At 42.4% G+C, this 21,983-nt stretch overlaps 1 protein-coding gene and 2 long non-coding RNA genes across 3 annotated transcripts in view; 2 read left to right on the top strand and 1 right to left on the bottom strand.

Moving 5' to 3' along the window:
• Positions 1-21,983, top strand: part of LOC310872691 (plasminogen-like) — a gene marked incomplete at its 3' end in the record, with an annotated part of 198,382 nt that overhangs the window by 174,119 nt on the left and 2,280 nt on the right. Inside the window, exons 10-13 of the mRNA XM_083784734.1 lie at positions 12,017-12,209; positions 12,561-12,709; positions 14,018-14,155; positions 14,621-14,754. Coding sequence (XP_083640860.1) covers positions 12,017-12,209; positions 12,561-12,709; positions 14,018-14,155; positions 14,621-14,754 — 614 coding nt within the window. The remainder of the gene's footprint in view (positions 1-12,016; positions 12,210-12,560; positions 12,710-14,017; positions 14,156-14,620; positions 14,755-21,983) is intronic.
• LOC310871990 lies at positions 1,177-3,129 on the top strand. Its single transcript, XR_014570328.1, has 6 exons — positions 1,177-1,279; positions 1,482-1,552; positions 1,824-1,856; positions 1,972-2,019; positions 2,437-2,499; positions 2,647-3,129. It is a non-coding gene; the product is annotated as an uncharacterized lncRNA (long non-coding RNA).
• On the bottom strand, positions 2,605-3,428 carry LOC310871991. Its single transcript, XR_014570329.1, has 2 exons — positions 3,106-3,428; positions 2,605-3,023 (listed from the first exon to the last, which is right to left on the bottom strand). It is a non-coding gene; the product is annotated as an uncharacterized lncRNA (long non-coding RNA).

Here is a 21,983-nt window from a genome sequence, read left to right as displayed (position 1 = left end):
TTCTACAAACTGTTAATACATATTTCAATCAATCAATCAATCTACATTTAATGTCATTTCTATCTCTGGGACCCCCAATTCATATAAAAGGATTGTAACTCTCATAGTTACAGACCCATAAGGGTCCATTTGGTTCCTAACTATCATTTAGCTGGGGACCCCCTTCAACTCAAGGACCTCTAGGGGTCCACGGACCCCACTTTGGGAACCACTGCTCTAGCTTCTGTGCACATGTGTCACGTAACATCACATCATTATACTGGGAGGAAAAAAAACACTGCTAGCAAAAGGCTAGCTGTTAGTTAGCTGTTAGTTAGCTGCTAGTTAATGACATGAAAACTACTTCACAGATTAAAACCCGTTTAGTACAATTAATTTATAGACATGTATGACTCAACGCCATAACAGCAATACGCAGTGTTTGTGTGTTCCTATGACGGCTGGCTGGGAGCTAATTAGCCTGGTAGCTAATTTTTAAACACTAAATAAATAGCATGACAAATGTGAGCAAAAACGGACATAAAAAACGGGACTGACTAAAGTAATGGTGTCGGGTCTGTTGTTTAACAAAGTGATGAACTGTGACAAACGCAATGTGTTCATTTAGGTGTTAAATTAATATACCCAGCTAACATTGCCCCGCTAGGTACCGCCTCCCGCTGTCTATTTCATCGCCGTGCACGCCCGGTCGCGCTTGGCCATCGCGCCTCTCTCTTCACGTCAAGCGATCGCGCTCATTTACATTTTAATGCCTTGTGAATTTACAGTGATGTACAGCCCCTCCTCACGCTGACGTAAGGCTTGCCTCCCCCGCCCGACTCTCTCTCTCTCTCTCTCTCTCTCTCTCTCTCTCTCTCTCTCTCTCTCTCTCAGGCATGGATGTGCATCTATGTATAAATAAATTTTTGCCTTGTTTTAGTTTTTATTCTTATGCGGTTATTGTATAAACTCATTAATAGTGACCTATTATTATTATTATTATTTTATTATTATTATTAATAATAATAATAATAATAATAATAATAATAATATTTAGTACAGCAGGGAGTCCAGGGACTATACTTGTATATTTGTATTAGTTTGTTATATTTGTATATTTGTTATAGTAACACGGGACGCTTTACCCGGCATGCATTGCAGCCTCAGGCTTCTCGGCTGGCTGCTTTGTTGTTGACTTGTTGTTGTCTTGAGCAATGAGCTGCAGAAGTACTTGTAGTCGAGGACTCCACAACAAAGGCTTATATTTCGCCGTTTTTATCCGGAGAAATTCAGTTGAAAGGTCAGTGTATTTTTATATCTGATATATACTGTGTGTAGTGTAATTACACGTGATCTTTATCTGTGCACGTAACCCTAACGTTAGCTAGAGGGAATAGATTAGCTAGCTAGCAGCTAGCTAGCTAGCTAATCTATTGTTTGGACGTGGCTTAAAAACATCTATAGCTCCGTTGGACGGTGTTTTATATTATTTAATTTTACAGACAAACAAGATTCCAGCAAGATCGACCCAGACGGTGGAGGCTGGGGGAAACAAAGCAACCTCATATCAGAAGTAAGTAAAATGGTTTAGTAGCGAACAATAATAATGTATCATGATGTTCTTTTCTAACGTCTTCTTATGTTGATAAAAGTCATAATAATTATTCGAATTAAATCAGATTTGATACGTTGCTTGCTCGTAGCCTGATTTTTACACTTGGTTGCATGCTGAAAATAGCTGGTCTACAAGCTCGCAGCACATTGTGTGCTTGTAGATCTTCTGTTTTCATCAAATTGATTTTATGTACATACAATGTTTACCATTTAGTTGTTACTGATTTCAGACACAGGACTTGGATCTGTTGGGCGTACAAACGGTAAGAACATTTTCTACCACTGAATTAAGGTTGCATGCTACAATTAAGCTCTCTTGCCTCAAGTTTGCTGTTACATTTGAAATAATTTTGACTTGAATTTGATTTCATTTTACAGACAAGGTGACATGCTGTACAGAGCTGAGACATCGTTCTTTAATTTAAGGTAATTGTTCATTTTCATTTTTACCAAGGACAGCAAATTGGCACCCAACAATGTGTAACTGTGTACATTTTAAATGACTGAGGTGTATTATGATGAGTACTGTGGCACTCTATGCCACACTATGAGCTTGTAGATCTGCTATTTTTCAACAGCTAACAGCTTTTAAAATAATGTTTAAAACCTATGAGGCGACACAGATGCGTCCTCGGGTCTAAATGGGTTAAGGCAGTGGTTCTCACAGCCATCAAAACGTTATCCCACATTTCACAGCAGTGATGGTAGGTAGGCCTATTTCAGAATGCCTGAATTTACACTTGGTTGCATGGTGAAAATAGTCGATCTACAAGCTCACGTGTTGTGAGCCCTATACAAATGCAATCCATATCAATTTTGTATTTGATTTTGTTCAAATTACAGATGAGGTCACGTGGAGGAAGTGGAGATGATGGTGATGGATGAATAAAATGGATAATAAAAATGGTAAGAACATTTTCACATTTTAGCACAGGAATAGAAATTAGAAAATGGCTGGGTTTTTACCCACAGGGCAACTGTTAAGTCATGAATCACAAGACAGAGAAATGATTAAGGTGAAAAAAATGTATTTAATTAATTCTGTGATTTCAGACGAACTTTCGCTGGAGGAAGACCTATCGACTTCAACCTCTGCTGGAAAGGCTACCACCAGTCGGGTTTCCCTGACCCTCTATACCCAGCCTGCATTGTACCGTGTGGGGGTCCCCGCAACATCCAGACCTCAAGGAACGCACCCAGCTTTCCGTGCTCGGACATACAGACACGGGGACATACACACATTGCTACGCTCAGAAACTCCTGACTCCACTCAGAAGAGAATTGGTGTTTTAAAGACTTAAGCACTTAAACTTGAGAACTGATGTCTTCTAAATCCGCACAGATGAGTTAAAACGTTTGCTGCAAAAGAATATATATTTACAGATTTGTGCCACATTTTCACGATGTTTCAAAATTAGCAAATCTACAAGCTCGTTTTCAACAGCTTACAGCTTTTTAAATAATGGTTAAAGTGGCTAAAACCAGGGCATCTTGGACTTCAGTGACGGGGACCTGGGGTCTGAGAGCCGGAGACGTTGGATAGGGTGCATCCTGGAACTTCTGCTGGCGGCCAACAGTCAGGCTTCATAAAGGAAGGAAACGGCAGCTCATCAAACGGTGGTCCGTGGCTCAAATGCTGAATAACTTTGGCATGAAAAGGGTTCAAATGTATGCTGCACGATTTCTTGCTCAAAAGGTGAATCTCGATTGTGTGTTCTGTTTATTGCTGTGTAACTGTTATTGGGCCTACATAACTAACCACACAGAAAAGACTTGTGTTTTATAGACATAAGAAATTAAACTTGAGAACTGATTCCACAAAATGTCTTCTAAATCCTCGCAGATTTGAGTTAAAACGTTCACTGGGTTTGGGCCACATTTTCACGATAAAAAAAAAAAAGCAAATCTACAAGCTCGTGAGCTTGTAAATCTGCCAACAATCTAACGGCTTTTAAAATGATGGTTAAAGTGTTTAAATGGTATGACTGTTTTCTGAAAACCCTAGGAAAATATGTTGTTCCAGGGACCGCGCTACGAGCTTGTAGGTCTATTTTGTTTTATCCTGAAAATGTGCAAATCTTTGAATATATATTATTTCAGAGCAAACGTTTTTAACTCCTCTTTGCTTCTGGGTAGTCCCTGGAACAACATATTTTCAGATAGGTGTCTGCGGCCAATTTCATATATTTCTGGGGTCCTTGACATGACATAATTTGAGAACCACTGATATAGAAACATAGGTTCTTGGAAAATTGTGGACACAATCTTATCCAACAATGTCCTGGTGGTTTCAGGAAATTTGGTGTTTTACTGTTTTATAGATTTTAGGAGCCAGTGGTTCTCAAAGTGTGGTCCTTAAGTGCATTCTCAGCAAAATTACATAAAAATCAACCACTTGTATTCTAAACTTGTATGTTTTAAAATATTTCCATGTTTTTTTTGTGTTTATGTGCCTTTATTTATGTTTAACATGGCTGTATAAATGTTTTCATTGTAACTTTTTTTTTTCCTAATAAAGTTAAAATTAAGTATACATTTGCTGCTTTATTATGTTTCTATAAATATGTGGGAGGGAGGTGAGCATGGGGGAGAATCGAGGGGTGCGGGTCGCAATATATATGGGGGGGGGGGGGGGGGGGGTGTCATAAGACAGCTTCACGCTGTCCTGCTGCTGCTGTCCGTAGCTGACGTTCGAGTCGCGGCAGAGAAGCGGGGCGCCGGCTACACGCGCGTTGGGGCGCGTGGCCCACGCTGATCATGAACGACTTGCCCACGTCGCGTCACGCGCCCGGCGGAGGACACGATCCGCGGCGCGCGGGGACCGCCTCACGTCGGCGGCGCGCCATGACTTGCTAGCTGGGTATGTACGGACGGTACACAACACAGCCACAACTTACCAGAGACGAGAGTTTTCCAGGAAGTGCAGGAAGTGGTACTGGTGTTGCAGTAATAGCGGTCCGCGTGTGCAATGAAAGCTGAAAGTTTTCGTCCTCTGTATTCAAGGTGAATAACTTTGACTTGTTTCATGAAGACATGACAAATTGACTTAATATTGTTATTATTATTTGATAACCCAGCACTTACTACTGTAGGCTACTGTAGGCTACTACTACTACTACTACTACTAATAATAATAATAATAATAATTATTATTAGAATTTACATTAAGGTCCTTCATTTTCAATTCATATCAGAACATTTGTACAAATATACAATTATATGAAAAAATCACAATTAGTGCGCCGATTTTTGGGGGTAGTCCGTCCCTTGTCATTGGACAGTAAAATAAGCTATATGTTCTCATGAGTCTGAAACTAAAACTGACTGATGGCAGATTAAAAGATAATTCATTATGATAGTGGAATTATCATTACTTGTCAAATGTTCTTCTTGAAGGGCCAATGGCACTTATTGGCCCCCCACACAAGCCCTAATTGGCCCCCACATAAGCTTGTATTGGCCCCCCACATCACATGCCCCCTTAGTTATGTGGCCAAATAAATACCAAAAAAAATAAAAACCCCACCCCCCTCTGCACGTGCCTGTGACACAGAGACGCACGCACACACGCACACACACACACACACACACACACAATGCCACGCCAGACTTTCCGGTCCTTCATTGCCATGCCCAGTTCCTGCTTACTGATGCATGTGTCCCTAGCGATGACATCAGGCCAGGGAACGACAGTTTTCTGCTGCTTTGAGGCAGGATTCCAGAGAAGAAGGGAATATATAACGTCATTGTCAGCTACTATAGGCTGTTAGCTGATAATAGCCTATATTCCAGTTGATGAAAGTAAAATAAAATAAATATCACACTTAGGTCACATTCATACCAGAGAGCTTTGCTGCGATTAAAACGAATCCTGCTGCGCATTGTCAGAAAGTGCGCTTTGTTTGGCAGGTGTGAAGGCTCATTCGAATCCTAATGCGCAGCAAATAACCGCATTTTACTCCGCCCAAAAACGTGGGTTTCGCTTCGCTTCGAATTGCACTTGACTACGATTCGGTGCAGGTGTGAATGCAATCCGCAGTAAATAAAGGAAATGAAGCAAACATAATGTGGCGGGTGAGGAGCTGAACACAGTTGGAGACGGAGAAGGCATATTTTACGCAGCGCAAAGATGTCCCGTTACTGTGGATAGACGTGGTCGAATAAGGAGACTGAAGCCCTGATCCATAAGCCCATAAAAACACTGCAGTGTATTATAGCCTACATAATATTCTGTCTGTCTGTCTGTCTGTCTGTCTGTGCGTGCCGTAAACATGGAGTGCTGTCACTGTGTGGGACTGGGGAGTTATATCAGTGCGCTCATGCAGCGCTGTGCCTCCATGCCCAAAAGAACAGTGTGTGGCGGCTGCGTGCGTAGAGAGAGAGAGGGGGGGGGGGGGGTCCCAGACGGCACGACACATGCACGTTATGAGTGTAATTTTATCACCATAGATTTCACTGTGTAGGCTATAGTTTATGAATGGAACACATTGATAAAGGTCCCCCCTGCTGCGTTTCCAATTGCTGTGAATGACAGTGTGAAGGCAAACCGCAGCCAATTAAATATGCAAGATTCCAATTTCCCCGCCCATACGGATCTGAGTCTACCGAAGTATTAGGTGAGAATCTGACCTTAGTGTGAAGTGAGAGGCGCTCTTATCATCATACATCATCACATTCCGTGCCAAGCCCATTATCACAAATTTTGCGGTACACATTCCCTACTCAGCCAATCAAATGTATTCCTCTGTATTCCTATTGGCTGGCCTTTACACAGCTATAACTTTTGTTTGCAGCATGCTACAGTCTTGAAACTTGCTCCATGGACTTAGACCACCAATAGGAGCACGCTGTCATTGGTTAATTGCTTAAGCCCCGCCCCTCTGTCTTCCTATTGGCTGGCCTTTACACAGCTCTAACTTTCGTTCACAACATGCTACAGTCTTAAACTTTGGTACATGGACGTAGACCATCAAGAGGAACAAGCTTTAATGGCTTAATTGCTTAAGCCCCGCCCCTCTGTATTCCTATTGACTGGCCTTTACACAGCTATAACTTTTGTTTGCAGCATGCTACGGTCTTGAAACTTGCTCCATTGACTTAGACCACCAATAGGAGAACGCTGTAATTGCTTAGTTGCTAAAGCCCCGCCCCTCTGTCTTCCTATTGGCTGGCCTTTACACAGCTCTAACTTTTGTTTTCAGCATGCTACAGTCTTGAAACTTGCTCCATGGACTTAGACCACCAATAGTAGCACGCTGTAATTGCTTAAGCCCCACCCCTCTGTCTTCCTATTGGCTGGCCTTTACACAGCTATATATTTTGTTTGCAGCATGCTACAGTCTTGAAACTTGTTCCATGGACTTAGACCACCAATAGGAGCACGCTGTAATTGCTTAAGCCCCGCCCCTCTGTCTTCCTATTGGCTGGCCTTTACACAGCTCTAACTTTCGTTCACAACATGCTACAGTCTTAAACTTTGGTACATGGACATAGACCATCAAGAGGAACAAGCTTTAATGGCTTAATTGCTTAAGCCCCGCCCCTCTGTATTCCTATTGACTGGCCTTTACACAGCTATAACTTTTGTTTGCAGCATGCTACGGTCTTGAAACTTGCTCCATTGACTTAGACCACCAATAGGAGAACGCTGTAATTGCTTAGTTGCTAAAGCCCCGCCCCTCTGTCTTCCTATTGGCTGGCCTTTACACAGCTCTAACTTTTGTTTTCAGCATGCTACAGTCTTGAAACTTGCTCCATGGACTTAGACCACCAATAGTAGCACGCTGTAATTGCTTAAGCCCCACCCCTCTGTCTTCCTATTGGCTGGCCTTTACACAGCTATATATTTTGTTTGCAGCATGCTACAGTCTTGAAACTTGTTCCATGGACTTAGACCACCAATAGGAGCACGCTGTAATTGCTTAAGCCCCACCCCTCTGTCTTCCTATTGGCTGGCATTTACACAGCTATAAATTAAAAAATAAAACTTAAAAATAAAAAAAACTAAACTTTTTTTATACTTAAAAATAAAAATAAATAAAAACATTTTAATAAAGATTTTTTCTTTTTTTTACATTTAGATTTGTTTTTTTTTTAAATAAAGAAAAAGCAATAATCATTGTGTTTATGCTTTTAAAGAAAGGCCTATATGCTATTTGACCCTTTTTTAAATGTAAAAGTATGCTATTTAATACAATTTCTGCTCATTCATGCTTTCATATCCATTGATGTATTTTTTCTTTTTACCTTTTTCCTAAATAATCAAGAATACATTGTAAAGCATTATTCATACATTACAAATCATTAGTAGACAGTAATACTTTACTTAGTTTATTCTGCCACTTTTTGGGCATCATACTACTTCCACATACTTTTCATACTTTTTTTTAACTTTTACTTAAGCTTTAATGCATTTTCTACTTTTCTTTACAATATGCTACAGTCCCGAAATTTTGATTATGGATTTAGAACACCAATGGTAACACCATTACTCCGGTCCCCGAGTTTCAAACTTGACACGGCAATAACTTTATACAATGCATTTTACGCGAGCCCACGCAGTTTCTACAGGAACTGCTTTCTAGTTTATATAGAGATGAATTAAATAACGAATTAACGAATGTTTTACAGAATATAGGTCAAAATCAAAAGAAAATACCTAGCAAACAGACACAAATGAACACTACAACTGAAAACAAACGAATTCCTTTCCGAAGGGAATAAACTAAGGAATAATTATAAGCAAAAGTCCACAGTCAGTGTGGCGGCTGGGAGAGAGAGGATTCCGGCCTGTCTCCCCAGCGCCTTCCAGGAACAGACTGACTCATATAGTAGGTGAGTAGGGAGAGCCGTGATCAGGAGCACTCCCACTCTAGACCGACAGCCAGTCAGGGCCGATCACTCCCTGACAGACGGGCCAGCTTCAGGTGTCAATCATCAATCAGTCCACCTGCGGAGGATTAGGGAAAACACACAGGCAACCACTCCCCCCCACCCTAGTACTGTGTAGTCGAGAACAATATGAGAACTTCTGATAGATACTCATATATATAATCCCAACCATACACTATAATGATCCCAGATCATCACATCATCAAAGTTCATTGACACACTTCCTATTCTCTACCATTGAACGACTTTTAACCCCCTAGAAGTCCTAGAAGCAGTCATTCCCGGCTTCTAAAGCTAAATGTAATGAGTTTGCATGCTTTTTTGATAACAACATTTTTAACATTAGAGCTGATAATATCAGCTCTAATGTTAAAAATGTTGTTATCAAAAAAGCAGCACCATTCATAATATTATTATGAATGGTGCTGCTGCTAGCTCAAACCTTCAAACAGCAGCTAATGGTCCCAGGGTAGATCTCTCCAGGGGGAGCCTATTATCTTTCTGCGCAATTGATGAAGACGAACTCCGCAAAACCATATCACAGATGACATCATCCTCCTGTTCATTGGATACAATTCCCACCACCTTTCTCAAAGAGGTCTTAGACAGTGTGATTGGAGATATCCTAAAAAATGTAAACAGCTCTCTACAATCAGGCGTCTTTCCAGACTCACTGAAGACTGCTGTAGTTAGGCCCCTACTCAAGAAACACAATCTTGATCCCTCTGTTTTAGGTAACTATCGACCCATTTCAAATCTACCCTTTCTGGGCAAGGTTTTAGAAAAATGCATCTTTCATCAATTGGATGTGTTTCTACAGAACAATAATGTGCATAACAAATTCCAATCTGGCTTTAGGAAAGGTCACAGCACAGAAACAGCACTTGTAAAAGTAATGAATGATCTTGCTGACAAGAAACATGTATCCGTTCTCTTACTTCTAAATCTAACGGCTGCATTTGACACGATTGATCATTCAATTTTAATACAGCGTCTGGAGCACTGGATAGGCCTGTCTGGTACGGCCCTGTCCTGGTTTTCCTCCTACCTATCAAACAGAAGTTACTTTGTCAATCTAGCCGAGTTTGACTCAGACAAACACGACATCTGTTCTGGTATTCCACAGGGCTCGATTCTTGGTCCTCTGCTATTCTCCTTGTACATACTGCCATTGGGTGAACTCATTACCAATCACGGAGTCAATTTTCATTTCTATGCTGATGATACCCAACTATATCTTTCTGTGGCTCCAGGTGATCCCTGTGCTTTAGACCCGCTGTTGACCTGTCTGTCTAGCATCAAATGTATGGTAATGTAATGGATGAGTGAGAACTTTCTCAAGCTAAATGAGAATAAGACAGAAGTTCTCATAATCGGTTCTAGCGAGCAGAAAGAATCAATAATAAGCAGACTTGGCATCCTGACTGTAGAAAGTAACAGTACAGTAAAGAACCTGGGGGTCATTATTGATTCTGAATTGCATTTTAATTCACACATTAATCATGTTACCAAGATTGCCTTTTTTCACCTTAGAAATATTGCACGAATCAGAGCCTATTTGTCTTTGGACGATGCAAAAACGCTAATCCACGCCTTTGTTTTTTCTCGGCTTGATTACTGCAATGCACTTTTTTCAGGACTGCCTAAGAAAACAACTGACAGATTACAACTTGTCCAAAATGCAGCAGCCAGAGTTTTAACTAGAACTAAGACGAGAGAACATATTACTCCAGTTTTGGCTTCACTGCACTGGCTTCCGGTTGTTTTTAGGATTGATTTTAAAATTCTTCTACTTTTGTATAAAGCTCTCAATGGTCTCGCACCTTCCTACCTACATGACTGCCTGCCTAAATATGTCCCAAACCGCCCCCCTAAGGTCTTCCACTGCTGGCCTGCTCGCTTTGCCTAAAAAAATGGCAACAAAAAAATACGGGGAAGCAGCTTTTTGCTTCTACGGGCCGTCGGCATGGAACAAGCTCCCACTCTACCTTCGTCAGGCAGCCTCTGTAGACATTTTTAAAGCACAGCTCAAGACCCACTTCTACAACATTGCTTTTAATTGATCTTTTATTTTTTGTTATCCATGTCCTCACTGTATTGCATTACTGCTTGTTTTTTAATGTCGTTGCCTTGCTTTTCTTTTTTATTCGCCATTGTTCTGTAAAGCACTTTGAGCTGCATTTCATGTCATGAAAGGTGCTATACAAATAAAGTTTTATTATTATTATTATTATTATTATTACACTTCAGCTCAGATTGACCATAAACCATTTATTGCAAAGCTACTGCATGTTAGTATGGCGGTGTGGCTCTGCTAATGTGATATCGGATAATCTGCGTACCGAGACATTATCTGATTATCTGTGCACTGAGACACAGCTCTGATATCAACGACTCCCCAGAGCAGAGCCAAAGATACAATAATCCATGAACAAAAATACACAGTAATAAAATCAACACATGATTCAACAAAATTAACAATAAATTAATATCCCGTAAAGCCTGGAATAAGAACTACAGGGAGGAGGCCGGGGAGGTGGGGGATATATATATATATATATATATATATATATATATATATATATATATACATACATACACACATATAATAACCTTCTGCCTTCCACGCCTCAATGAACTATCGATTACGCTTAAAAAGCCATTAATTAATAAACGATGTTCATAGAACACAAGTAGGCTACCAACACCATTTGTTTGGAAGTGGGGTATTATTATGCAGTGTTTATACACACAACACAAACCATAGCTGTTTCAAACGTACAGAAAATACAGTTTAAAATGGCAATGAATATGAGCTAAAGCAGTGTGTAAATCCTGCATATTAAATGGTGAACGGCACTTTGCCAAACGATGAATCCCTGCCAAGTTACAATTACTTAGAATTCACTATGTTCTAAAAACATTATTGATCATAACTTAATGGCTGTTGTTGTTTTTTGATATTACGGTAAGTTTAATTGATCATATCTATAGAGTGTCTCTGCCAGGCGATTAAACACTGCGCCGCGGTAACACAATGTTTTACACTTTCCCTTGAAATTCTAACTACCTTTTCTGTGGAAGTTCTTGACATCCGACTACTCAGTAGTAACTGACAACATCCATGTGTCAGACTGCATCATACATGACCAGATCATTTCTACTCAGTAGTAACTGACAACATTGATGTGTCAGACTGCATCATACATGACCAGATCATTTCTACTCAGTAGTAACTGACAACATTGATGTGTCAGACTGCATCATACATGACCAGATCATTTCTACTCAGTAGTAACTGACAACATCGATGTGTCAGACTGCATCATACATGACCAGGTCATTTCCGAAATAATGGTTGATAAAAACAAATTGAATTTCCTACATTAGCCTACAAAATGCATGTTCATGTACCACACACACACACACACACACACACACACACACACACACACACACACACACACACACACACACACACACACACTTCTCTCCCTGGCTCTCATGCTCTAGTTGTCTCCATTTGACCCAGGCCAGTGCGGTAGGCGCACAGACCCGACCGACTATAAACTCAGGATCAGCGGAGGCACTCTGTCCCGTCCTGGAGACCATCCGTGGCAGGTGTCCCTGCAGCACAGAGCCAAAGGCTCATCTAAGGCGTTCGGACACGCCTGTGGAGGCGTCCTCATCGCGTCCTGTTGGGTCCTCACTGCTGCTCACTGCATGTAAGCTGCTCTAAATGCTAACATGTGCTAACATGAGCTGCTCCAAATGCTAACATGTGCTAACATGACCCGCTCTAAATGCTAACATGTGCTAACATGAGCTGCTCTAAATGCTAACATGAGCTGCTCTAAATGCGAACATGTGGTAACATGACCCGCTCTAAATGCTAACATGTGGTAACATGAGCAGCTGCTCTAAATGCTAACATGTGCTAACATGAGCTGCTCTAAATGCTAACATGTGGTAATGCTGCTCTAAATGCTAACATGTGCTAACATGAGCTGCTCTAAATGCTAACATGTGCTAACATGCACAGGTGGTCTTAATTACTGACTTGCTTGTTTCTCCAGTAACGACACCAAGGACATGCAGGTGGTCGTGGGGGGAGTGGACATCGGGAGCGAAGAAGAGTCAGAACAGGTCATCTCCGTGAAGAGAGACTTTGTTTATCTGGGTTACAGGATGATAGGCAACATTGGTGTTGCTACTAATGACATTGGTGAGGCCATTACTTTACTGTATGTCTTCTTTTCCAGACGAGCTGATTTCTTATCTTAATCTGGTGTTATCTCTGTCTGTCTGTCTGTCTGTCTGTCTGTCTGTCTGTCTGTCTGTCTGTACGTCTGTACGTCTGTCTGTACGTCTGTCTGTCTGTCTGTACATCTGACTGTCTATACGTCTGTCTGTCTGTACGTCTGTCTGTATGTCTCTGTACGTCTGTATGTCTGTCTGTACGTCTGTCTGTCTGTAGATCGGCTATTCTCAAGGTATCAAGGTCCGACAAAATACATTTTAGTCAACTAAATCGACCGCAGATTTAGTAGACTAAAATCTCATGACAATTAGTCGACTAAAACTAAACCAACACTAATTCACCAAGTGAAAACTAATCAAGAGACTGACTAAAACTAAAATAGAAATTTGCTGCCAAAAACAACACTGGTGTGTACGGACGGCTGTAAGGCACGTAACTCGAGAACCGTTCCGCCCCACCGACTTCAGATTCGCCACACGCGTTCCACACCCCCACAGGGAGTGCAGTGCCCGGTGTCGAGTAAGCTGGCCTGTTCTGACATCACACCAACACTCCATATTTGGGCAACCCTGACACAGAACTTTGACACGGGTACAACGGGTTCTCTGACACGGGTACAACGGGTTCTCTGACACGGGTACAACGGGTTCTCTGACACGGGTACAACGGGTTCTCTGACACGGGTACAACGGGTTCTCTGACACGGGTACAACGGGTTCTCTGACACGGGTACAACAGGTTCTCTGACACGGGTACAACGGGTATTGCATAGCCTAGCCGGGTGGGATGGACCACGTGACATCATCAGGGATGGAGCATGTGACATCCTTCCTCTTCGATGTCTCCCTTTTGACTGATACCCGTCCATTTAAACTAGACGGTCCCGCCCCAAAGTTAATAGTGCAGCCGTGCCCGGCAGCCGGCGAAAACTAGAATTCTTAACAGGCCCGAAAATGCAGACCTCGCCCTTTAGAGCGAGGTGGCTTCCCGGCGTCTCGCCCTCAGGGCGTCTTACTGGTGTCTAGATAACAAGTGGTACAGGTGATGTTATCTATATCAGGGGTTCTCAACCTTTTGGGCTGGGGACCCCCGGAAATGCTTTAGCCATGTCTCACGACATTTAAAGTCAATTCCTTCTGTCGATCAGATTATACTAAGATCCCCTGACCCCCGGGTTCGAACTGGAAACCTTGCGTTTACGATCCAGTCACTCTACCCCTGAGCCACCGCCGTATTATTATTTACTGTTCTATTCTGTTTCCTGTGTCTCAGCATTACTCCAGCTGGAAGTCACCGATGACCCATTCTGTGCCAAGGAAACCAGCTATGTTAAATATGCCTGTCTGCCAAACAAGCTCTTCCCCGATGGAAAGGAGTGTGTGGTCGCTGGATGGGGCGAAACTAAAGATGGTACGTATCCAACCACTAATCACACCTTAAATAAAAGCTGCACTAGTCTATATAAGGTATAATTGCCTATGTTATATGTATCGTATAATGTAGCAGGTATATGATGCAGTTTGTCTCTGGAGTTCTTTATTCTATTATTATATATATATATATATATATATATATATATATTATATGGCCTATTTGTGAGTGGCACCATACATTTGCCGCTACTGCTATATGCCTATATGCTCCATATAACAATACATGGGACGAAAAGCTGAAATTAATAATTCTTATTATCTTTTATTTTATTATTTTCTATTCATTATAGATTATTATAGGTCTTCTAATGTCCTAGAAGGATTTTTAGCTGAGCTGTCTGTGTGTGTGTGTTCTTCTGTTCATTATAGATTTTTATAGGTCTTCTAATGTCCTAGAAGGATTTTTAGCTGAGCTGTCTGTGTGTGTGTTCTTCTTCCTCAGCTGACCACCCACACAACATGTCACATGGCCAGCTTTCCGTGATGTCTGAGGAGCGTTGTCAGGAGTTCCATGGCTACATGGACGACACCATGATCTGTGCAGGAGACAAGTTGGGAAAAGTTGGCTCCTGTAGTGTAAGTGTGCGTGGGTGCGTGAGTGTATTAGGTCACCTTCACACCAGGATGTTATACTGCAACTTAAAATGAATCCTGTCTGCCATTTTTGTAAAAAAAAATCTTGTTTAAAAAAAAATCTGCCTAATGATGATGTCACTGGAAGACGGTTTCTAAACTGCCCACAGCCCTCCTATGAGACACAGACTGAGTAGAAAAAGATCATGCCATTTTATCATGATTATTAGTGAGGACCTATTATATGAAGATAGGTTGAAAAGTGGTGAAGTGGTAACCTGACGCTGCCAGATCCAAGAAGCTTGCTACACAAATTTGTTTCACAGCTTATTGGGATCTGGGATCGCGGAAGCAAATTCAATGACGGGGCTGTTCCTTTTTTTCAAGATACTTGGTAGATGATTGGATGGGACCGTCTGTCTATCACCCTGTGGGCCTGCAAACACAAACAATCATATTGACGTGTCTATATAGCTTCACATCCGGTTTCGCACATATCCCACCCTTAGCTCACGCTGATTGGTTCGGTACAGAACGGATTTTTGTCAGCTCAACTCCCTGAGAGATCCCAGATGAGTGCTGTGTTGGGGAACATGGTTACCCAATACCGCCCCCATCTGGCAGCGTCAGGTTAGTGGAGTGGTCCTTTAAGGAAACAAAAAAACACTGCAGTGTACAGAATATTTGGTCTGTGTCGTCTTCTTCAAATAGCCTATAGGCCTACTTCAAACTTCAACACATAGCTCAGCATGATCTATGATCTATAAACTGTAGCAAACATGGCATATTAATAATACATTTATAATAATAATAATAATAATAATAATAGCTCAGATTTATATAGCGCTTTTCTAAATACCCAAAGCGCTTTACATGAGAACACCAATCATTGGATTGTCTATGTTTATGGGAGTAGGCTATTATAAAAATGTATAGTTTTAACACCATATATTTCACTGTGTAGTTCATGAATTGAACACATTGATAAAGTTCCTTGCTGCGGTTCCTTGCTATACAGCGCAGCGTGAACGCAAACGCAGCAAATATACAATTTGCTGCGTGTATGATAACACTTCCAATTCAGTAGCTTAATGCCAGTTATCACTCTTTAAACAAACCTACCCCATATGAAACTGTGATGTGTGTATATCCTTATTATGACTTCTAGACAATACATTTTGGTAACCAGTGGTCTTATAAAGAGTTGATCCTAAGGTAATTTTCTCAGTAGAATCGATTTCTGCCCACAGCTTTTTTCTATTGTACATATTTAATTAGATAATTTGCATATTTGAACATATTAGTGGAAATAACTGCACGATCAATCAAATTAAAGTTGAATATGGTCAAAAAGTATAACATATACGTGGAAACAAATAGTAGATATATTTCGGTGGCATTCTGGCAATGTACATATTTTGCCGATCGGCCAAACGGCAAATGTATACATAATTTGGCTATAGTAGGGCAGTTTAGAGGCTCTAACAGCACCCAAGTGGCATGTTTTCGTAACATGTTTTTTTGGGACCCTTATGGTGTCTAGTTACGATTTATTCTTGTTGCCCCAACTAATGTCCCATGCGGGTTAATCTTAACCCTTTCTTACACCTGACCTACCCCAAAATGAACCGTATGATTGAGAGAACAGAAAATGCCATAACCTTTGAAGTAAACAACATACAGAGACAAATTAACATATTTGTCTATATAAGTTGGACCCAAGGAATTCATTAAAGTGGTTATTATTAAGATTCAAGCACATCTTGACTCCATTGCAGGACAAAAAGTCCAAAACTACAAGAAAACGTTCAAATCTATACTTCTTTGTACAACATGTTTGAGGTGTATTCTTTTTAACACATGCTTTTTAAGACCCTTATGGTGTCTAGTTAATATGTCCAGGTCAAATAATGTCACAAGGGGTTCATTTGAACCATTTCTTACACCTATCCCCAAAACGAACCATAATCAGATAATAACCATAACCAGATAATAGAACCATAACTCTTGAAGTAAACAACATACAATGATAAATGGCCAATTTTTTCTATATGATTTGAACCCAATGAATTCATTAAAGTGGTTAATATTAAGATTCAAGCGCATCTTAACTCTATTTCAGGACAGAAACAGCAAAAAATAACCAGAAAACATTTAGTAGAGGGGTCCCTATTTATTACATGCGCAAGCAGAGCACGCAAGTGCTGTAATCGGTTGCGTATGTCTGTGGTGTCGCTCGGCCAATCGGGGACCAAGAATGTATGTATGTCAGTGGCGTCACTTGGCCAATCAGGGACCAAGTATGTATGTATGTCGGTACATTCCACCAGCCAATGAGAAACCACTGTTCTCGATGACATAACTAAAGTACGTTTCAAATTTGGTATAAGGTCAATAGGGGCTATGTATCGGCTGTGTATGTGTGTATGTCGGTGTACTCCACCGGGCAATGAGGGACCACTGACCACTGCTGTATTTCAAACCTAGACAGCAGCAGAGAGCTTTAGGACTCAGAGCAGCAGTCGTACCAGCAGTGGTGAGCGCACCTCATGGCACGCTCTGTTTGCGCACATGTAGGCCATGCATGGCCTACATGTGTGCAATGCGCAAGTTGGCAGCTCGACAGAGTGCATTTCTAGTTTGGATTTGTGTCATCCAATATTCCATAGGACCTCTAATAGAGCAGTTGAGACGAATAACTTAAGTCGACCCCTCCCCGAAAAGGCCTAGCTGTCCTGACCCCTTATCCATAATGTATACATTATGGATAATAAATATGGACTTAAACTCTTATTCGTCTCAACTGCTAAGTCCAAAGTGTGTTTTTTATGTTTTATTACCCCTATGAGACCTACGGAATTGCTGGCTGAAACACCGGTGAGACTGTCTTTCGGAGACTGTGGCATGCTCACATTTAGAGAAAGATAGAGATACCATTTGACTCTAGACAGCCTCAGGTTTCTCTAGTGCATCTGTAGACACTGTTGTGATCTGTAGACCACTCTAGTGCATCTGTAGACCAATCTATGTAGACCACTGTACTATAACTGTAGTGCATCTGTCATCATCATAATTTTTAATAATGGATTTCAGAATCAGAATCAGTATATCTTTATTGTCATTGTACGAGACAACGAAATTGATTTGCAAACCAGCTCAGTGCATTTAAAACAAAATACATAATACTCTTATATATATATCTATAAAACACAAAATACAAACATTTAAGGCAAGTAAGTCCTTTTAGTTCATAAAGTGTCGAGTGTCAGAGTTCAAGTGTCAGTGTTTAGAGCTATGACTGCTCTGGGGTAGAAACTGTCCTTCAGTCTGTTAGTCCTTGTCTTGATGACCCTATAGCGCCTCCCTGAGGGCATGAGCTGCAGCAGGTGATGACCTGGGTGGGATGGGTCCTTGAGGATACTGTTGGCTCTCCTGCTACACAATGTCTTTTGTAGAGGTCCTCCAAAGATGGAAGGGGACATGCCATGATCCTCTGGGCAGTGTTTATGACCCCCTGAAGGGACTTTCTTTCTGCCGCCGTGTAGCTGCAAAACCACAGGGAGATGCTGTAGATCAGTACTGACTCTAAACCACAGGGAGATGCCGTAGATCAGTACTGACTCTAAACCACAGGGAGATGCCGTAGATCAGTACCGACTCTAAACCACAGGGAGATGCCGTAGATCAGTACTGACTCTAAACCACAGGGAGATGCTGTAGATCAGTACTGACTCTAAACCACAGGGAGATGCTGTAGATCAGTACTGACTCTAAACCACAGGGAGATGCCGTAGATCAGTACTGACTCTAAACCACAGGGAGATGCCGTAGATCAGTACTGACTCTAAACCACAGGGAGATGCCGTAGATCAGTACTGACTCTAAACCACAGGGAGATGCCGTAGATCAGTACCGACTCAATGGCACATGGGTAGAAGGACAGGAGCACACTCTCCATTAGGTCCATTTTCCTCAGCACTCTGAGAAAGTACAGTCGCTGTTGACCTTTCTTCTGGAGTGCAGTGGTGTTCATTTTCCAGGTCATGTTGTCCGAGATGTTCATGCCCAGGAACTTGAAGTCTGAGACCCTTTCCACCTCCTCTCCCTTGATGTGGATAGGCTGGATAGGCTGAATATTCTTCCTCCTGAAGTCCTCCATCAGCTCCTTGGTCTTGGAGGTGTTGAGAATGAGGTTGTTTTTCTTACACCATTCTGACAGCACTTTCACCTCTTCCCTGTACGCAGTCTCATCCCCTTCTGTAAAGAGACACTGTGGTGTCATCCGCAAATTTGATGATGGCATTACTAGGATGGATGGGAGTACAGTCGTGGGTGTAGAGAGTGTAGAGTAGGGGGCTCAGCACACAGCCCTGTGGAGCACCAGTGCTGACGCTGAGTGCTGAGGATAGATGGGGTCCTACTCTCACTCTTTGAGGGCGGTCTGTCAGAAAGTTTTTAATCCAGAGGCAGATGTGCTGAGAGAGTCCCAACTCCAGTAACTTGGGGATTAGTCTGCCCGGCACGATGGTATTAAACGCAGAGCTGAAGTCTATGAAGAGTAGCCTGGCGTAGCTCCTTGGCTTTTCCAGATGTGTTAGTGTGGAATGGAGAGCTGTCGCTATGGCGTCTTCCGTAGACCTGTTGGCTCTGTATGCAAACTGGTGGGGGTCAAGTGTGGATGGTAGACTAGCTGTAATATGTCTCCGGACCAGTTTCTCAAAACACTTCACGATGATAGGTGTAAGTGCCACTGGTCATTTAGGCTGCTGGCATTTGCCTTTTTTGGGAGGGGAATTATTGTGGAGGACTTCAGACAGGGTGGAATCAAGCCCTGTTGTAGGGACTGGTTGAATATCTTGGTGAAGACACCCGCCAGTTGGTCTGCGCATGCAGTCCTTCAAAACCCTTCCTGTCACACCATCCGGTCCTGCAGCTTTCCTTGGGTTGACCGCTTGCAGTGTGTGCTTGACCTCCTGCACCTGCACTGTGAGGATGTTGCTGCTGTGCGCTGGTAGATGTGGAGCCTCCGGTGTGTCAACCTCAAAACGAGCAAAGAAATGGTTTAACTCCTCCGCTGCTGAGGCGTCACCGCTGGCTGCAGCGCGGTTGCTGGACTTGTAGTTGGTGATGTGTTGGACACCTTGCCACATCTGCCTTGTGTCGTTGCTGCTGAGGTTGTCCTCAATCTTCCTCTTGTATGCTGCCTTAGCCCTCCTGATGCCTTTGTTCAGCTGGATTCTCGCTGCCTTATAAAGTGCCTCGTCTCCAGCCCTGAAGGTACTGTCCCTCTGCTTCAGCAGGACTCTGACTTCTCTGTTCATCCAGGGCTTCTGTTTAGGGTACACACGAATATGCCTGTCCACTGTGACTGTGCCCACACAGTGTTTGATATAACAGAGAACAGATGAGGTGTATACTTCCAGGTCCGGATGTTCAAAAATGTCCCAATCAGTGCTTTCAAAACAGTCCTGCAGCTACTCTGTAGCATCATCAGGCCACGTTTGAACAGTCCTCGTTGTGAGGGGGGCTTTTTTCCTGAGAGGAGTGTATGCTGGTATGAGGAGCAGGGACATATGGTCAGAGGAGGCTAGGTGTGGCAGCTGTATAGCCTTGTAACCATGTTTAATATTGGAGTAGACTTTATCTAGAGTATTTGCACCTCTAGTGGCACATTTTACAGTATGTGCTGATGTAACTTGGGGAGCACTACTTTCAAATTAACATGGTTAAAGTCACCTGCTATGATATGTACACCCTCAGGGTGGCTGTTTTGCTGAAGACTAATAGCATCATACAAGTGACTAAGGGCTACGTTAGCATTAGCATCTGGTGGTATGTACACAGCAGTTACCATGACAGTAAATTCCCGTGGGAGGTATGTCGGTCTGCACTTAACTGTCACATACTCTAAGTCTGGAGAGCAGTGGCTGTCAATAGTAGTAGTATTTGTGCACCAGCTGTTGTTTACATAAATGCAAACTCCTCCTCCTTTGCCCTTACCGGAGTCGCGGTTTCTGTCCATTCGGTGTACTGTGCGATCTGCTAGTTCAATAGCCGTATCTGGAATGGAAGGGTGAAGCCAGGTCTCGGTTATCACCGTGACACAGCAATCCTGGATGCGCCTATTTCCTGCAGTCCATAGTCTCAGGTCGTCGATTTTGTTTGCAATGGATCTGACGTTTGAGAGGAAGATGCTGGGAAGCGGTGGTTTGTGTGGCCGTCTTTTTAGCTGCGTGAGGACGCCAGCTCGCCTCCTCCTGCTTGCCGGTATGATGATCCACGGAGACCCCAGTCTGCGGGCTATGTCCCGCGGTATGTCGTGCGAGTGAATATAGTCATTGTTTACAGATTGATCACCTTGATCAGTCCGCAGTCCAATGCCTAAAAGGTCCTGTCGACTATAAACAGGATTTGCACGGCTAACAGTGACTGACAAACATAACAACACTAACAAAAAGCACTGAAAAGGAGAGCTCAAAGCCGCAGCGTCTGTGCGCGCCGCCATGCACATTCACAATGCCACGCCAGACTTTCCAGTCTTCATTGCTATCCCCAGTTTCTGCTTACTGATGCATGTGTCCCTAGCGATGACATCAGGCAACGGCAGTTTTCTACTTCTAGTCTGCTTTGAGGCAGGACTCCAGAGAAGAAGGGAAGATATAACCTCATTATCAGCTCTGTAGCAGTGGCCAGCAAACTGTCTTCTTCTCGATCGGACTTGTGAAGAAACACAGGGAAGGATGCCGTATATTAGAGAAATCGATGGGTGGCTCTTCTCTTCCAAGAGAGATTTTGCACTCTCATTAGAAGGCAGGTGTAAGTCCAACCGTTTCTCTAGTTTCTTTGAAAGTGTCCATGTCTCGGAGCCATAGAGTAGAATGCGGCTCGACGGTCGTCCTAAATCATTTTACTTTGAACCTCTTACTAAGCTGGGATGACCAAATATTTTTGCAAGCTAACCAGGCCATACCCTTCCTACTTGGAAAGTCCTTTAGGGAAGAAGATCCAAATACCTGTAGTCATCAACCTGTTGTGTGCATCTGTGCATCTGTAGACCACTGTACTATTTTGATAACTTTAGTGAGTCTGTGGACAACTGTACTATATATATATATATATTAGGGCCGGGACTAATTGCGATTAATTACGATTAATTAACTTACGCATTTTAATCGCACTAACATACCACTTGGGTGCTGTTAGAGCCTCTAAACTGCCCTACTATAGCCAAA

This window comes from Protomyctophum parallelum (assembly GCF_964188405.1).
Source record: "Protomyctophum parallelum genome assembly, chromosome: 15".
NCBI lineage: Eukaryota > Metazoa > Chordata > Actinopteri > Myctophiformes > Myctophidae > Protomyctophum > Protomyctophum parallelum.
Note: the sequence above shows the minus strand (reverse complement) of the source record. Positions and strands in the feature narration are given on the sequence as shown.